We start from the raw sequence: 3,949 nt of genomic DNA, 5'->3' as shown, positions 1-3,949 counted from the left end.
TGCATGGTGCACTGGGTGTTATACACAACTAATGAATCATCGAACCTTACATCAAAAACCAGGGATGTACTCTATGGTGACTAACATAATATAATTAAAAAATATTATTATAAAAAATATATATATATAAAAAGAAACAGCACGGAGGATCACAGGGGAAGGGAGGGAAAACTGAATGGGAAGTTATCAGAAAGGGAGAAAAATCACGAGACTCTTAACTACAGGAAACAAACTGAGGGTTGCTGGAGGGGAGGGGAGGGAGATGGGATAACTGGGTGATGAGCATTAAGGAGGTCTCATGATGTGATGAGCACTGGGTGTTATATGCAACTGATAAACTGTTGAATACTACATCTGAAACTAAAAGAATAAAAATTTTAAAAATAAAAATTTTTTAAAAATAAAATGAATAAACAGTTTGTTTACTAAACTACTGTTTTCCAGTACAATTTTCTGTTTTCTGTTGTTTCAGTGCAGGTTCTTCTTTGTCTGTTTCTTCTCCTACTCTTTTTCCTCANCCTGCTTGTGTTCCCTCTCTCGCTGGCTGTCTGTATCTCTGTCGAATAAATAAATAAAATCTTAAAAAATAAAAATAAAAAATATAAAAAAATAAAAATTTTAAAAATAAAAATTTTTAAAAAATAAAAAAAAAGAAGCAGTGTCCGAGGTAGGACCTCTAGGGAGGGGTCAACCATTGTTAGCAAATTTCTGACAACCTGTTACTGGGGCAATAGTGCCTCTGGTAGGAAACTGAAACCAAAATGGCATCCCCCCCCCGCCGCCCCCCAGGGCCTTTGTCCATAAAAAGTTTTGAGATGTACTAAGTTTGAGTTGTGTGTGCTGGGGGTACCACAAGAGGGGCTGCTGGAGCGGACTGGGGACGAAGGTAGGGGAGGTGGCTGGGCGATGAGAGGAAGGAAGCCTGCAGGGGGAGACTGCAACCATTTCTGCACTAGGCTAGAACAGAATGATGTTACGGACACAAAGGTGTATTTTGCGCTGTTGGTATTTTTACGCTGTTTGTATTTTCTATCAATCCATTCCCTTTTTTTGTTCATTCAGGGATGGCAACAAACAAAAGGCCTTCCCAAACTTCAGCACGCCAGGGTCACCCGGGGTGCTGGTTGGACAGGTGGATTCCCGCTCACCCACGCCCGGGGTTCCTAAATCTCTGAGACACAGCTGGGACTGGGTCTGTTTAGTCTGCTGTGAGTCTGATGCAGAGGTCTGTGGCCCCAGTTTGAGAACTACTGGGGAGGATAATGGGATTCTAAAAAAGAAGTAAGTGTCCCTAAGGGCCAGGCCCATATCATGTTGACAGTTGGCAATCAACATGGTTAAACTCCTTGAGGAAAATGAAATCCAGGGGAAATGGCTTACATTGCACAGCTGCCCTTCTGAACATTCCTCAGTGAAATTAGGCCTTGGAACACTTGGTACTTTGTTTTCATAAGGGCTCTGAGCCTAGTAGGTCTCCTGTCCCCTCCCTGCCTCGCTTTGACACACTTCGCTGTGGACCCCTCTCCTCTCTGGGTTTCACTCTTTCCTTTCTGGATCTCTGCCTAGAGCATTCTAGTGTCTCTCACGTAAGTCTCATTGCCTCTCCTCTGGCTCAAATGCTTCTCCAAATCCAGGCACAGGAAGGTAGAATCAGGGGTGGTCCACATCCTTTCCTAGCAGATTCCAAAGAAAATAGTGCACGCGCTGGGAACAGCAGCTTGCAGGCTTCTCGCTACAGACCTGGTGGTGTCTTGGAGGAGCAGATAATAACTGGGTGGGAGCTTATCCTCCCTTTCCCAAAGGCAACAGCAAGGGTGGGGGAAACTTAACCGCCCAGAGGTTGCGGGGGGACCTCAAAACTCCCAACCCGCATCAACTCAGAATGCCACCCCTGCTCCCAGTCCCAGGACCCCCCTGAAACTGAGGGCAGGGGTACCAGCGCACCCTCGACAAAGATTCTGGGTGTCGATCAACAGCACGCAGCCCTCCATTCACTTTCTATACTTACACCCAATGTGCTTTTAGGCAGCACTTTTGCACCCTCCTCCAAGTGACCCCAGAAACACTGGGAATCTCATGAGCTATGGGAAAATCCCTGTGACTCCTCACATTCCTTAACACCTTTTTTCCCTCACCTAAAATATAACTGAAGAAAATGGGGGACTCTCCCCTCTGTCCCTCTTCCAGAGCATTGACCTCAGTTACCAAATCCAGAATAGTGCACGAATACACACCTTCCATCCCCACGCTGATTTTCATTGTTCAAGGACTCAATTGTCCTCATCTAGAACGTTGCATGACCTCCCAAAAGTTGTGATTTCCAGGGTCTCTCCCAATAAGTCCAGGTACTTGTCTTCAACCAAATTCATCTCCCTAAAGTATATTTGGACATGTCTCTCCTCTGCCTACCCAGGGGGAAAGTTCATAGCCCTTACGGTGTCATTCAAGGCCCTCTACCATCTCAACCCAACTTTCTCTTAGCTTTAATTTCCTCCCCACCACTTCACAAGAAGGTGGTTTAATCACAGAAGGCTTAAGAGTTTTAAAATACAGGCGTCCCCCTCCTTAGCCTTGGGAAATTTCCCAGCCCCATCTGCAGAGCTTCCTTGTACCCAGGGATTAGTAGAGTTACTACTCAAGCCAAATCTCCCCAAAGGCGCCCTGCGTGTTGCCTGAAGATACCCTGTCCTTTCTTCCCCCGGCACCTGTTCATGCAGTGTGTCCTTCCCAGTGTGTCCTCCCTCGGAAGAGTCCTCCCCAATATCCTGCTTGTCAGGAACCGAACTGGCCCTCAGGAATCAGTTTTAGATGTGACTCTCCCTGGAAACTTTCTCTTCCCTTAAAATTGTGCTCCTGTCAATTTGGAGTTCTAGAACAGCTGCTTTAATAGGAAGGGAAAAAATCGCAATGGAATAGCAACTCCGCCACTAACACACTAGGTAGCCTTGTAAACAGCAGCCTATCAGCTCCTTTCCATTTCACCGCGCTCCAAGTTTAACGTTAGAACTCACTTGCGCGGTTCTGCCGCCACCTCCAGGCAGCACCTGGAAGCGCTTATGGCCCCTCGCGCACTCCGTCGGGTCTGCAGCCCTGCGCCCTCCCTCCCCTAAGGCTGCTGCCGGGGCCTTGCGGGTTCTCCCGCTGTGCGCCCCTGTTCCAAGTTACCCTGCGGGAAGACCCCGGTTGTCCCCTCTCACCCCCATCCTCGCACCCCTCACCGTCCTCTAGATGGAAGAGCACCAGGAAGCGGGACGGGGTGCCGGGTTCCTGGCGGACCTCACACTCCCCGCCTCCGGATCTCCTCGCGCTCTGGAAGTACATCTGCAACTTGGCGCTCAAGTTCTTCGGCGGGTCAGGGCCCCAGGACCCTTCGACCAGCAGGGGGAAGGAGCCGAGCGCAGCCATGCTCAGCTCCGCTCACCTGCCCCCGGGGCTCAAGCCACCCCAGCTGAGTGTGACAAACTTGCCCTTTTAAGTTTCAGTTTCATTTCCTAGAAAACTCCTCCCCTGACATTAGTTTCCGCCTTTGGCTGTGAACAGCTGTGCCAGGATCGCACTAGTCACAGCCCCCGTCCCACAGTAGTTCCTCACCTTCAGCTCTGGCCCACAGCGAAGGCTGATTGGTCATCGCCACTCCAAGCAACTGGTCCTGGGCCGTTTGTGCACTCGTCTCCCTAAGCTCAGACGCTGTGTGCCACTCATCCCCCAAGCCACAGCTGAAAGAGCATCTTTGACCACACACAATACCTTTCGCAAACACAAAGACAACTTCATTTTTGCCCGTGATTCTTTACAACGTAGAAAGAAGTCCCCAAATAAGCCCCAAACAATGATCAGAATTGTATCTGGCTTTTTTTTCTTTTGCATTTTGTTCCCTGATCTATTAATATAATATGTTCAGAAATACAGAAGGAGGGGGGGGTACATTCACAGTTCTTTATGGAATATT

The 3,949-nt window shown here is 48.5% G+C and overlaps 1 protein-coding gene across 4 annotated transcripts in view; it reads right to left on the bottom strand.

Moving 5' to 3' along the window:
• Positions 1-3,484, bottom strand: part of PARP14 (poly(ADP-ribose) polymerase family member 14) — a 43,566-nt gene extending 40,082 nt beyond the window's left edge. For 2 of the 4 annotated variants that reach the window (XM_034659495.1, XM_034659496.1), the window contains exon 1: positions 3,198-3,483. In XM_034659495.1, the coding sequence (XP_034515386.1) occupies positions 3,198-3,405 (208 nt within the window). In that variant the 5' untranslated portion in view covers positions 3,406-3,483. Of the gene's footprint in view, positions 1-3,197 lie in introns of all 4 variants that reach the window. The other 2 variants (XM_034659497.1, XM_011229119.3) reach the window with 2 other exon arrangements.
• Positions 3,485-3,949: the final 465 nt, after the last annotated feature.

The sequence above is a fragment of the Ailuropoda melanoleuca genome, chromosome 1 (assembly GCF_002007445.2).
Source record: "Ailuropoda melanoleuca isolate Jingjing chromosome 1, ASM200744v2, whole genome shotgun sequence".
Lineage (NCBI taxonomy): Eukaryota > Metazoa > Chordata > Mammalia > Carnivora > Ursidae > Ailuropoda > Ailuropoda melanoleuca.
The sequence above is the reverse complement of the archived record's forward strand: the minus strand, read 5'-3'. Positions and strand labels throughout refer to the sequence as shown.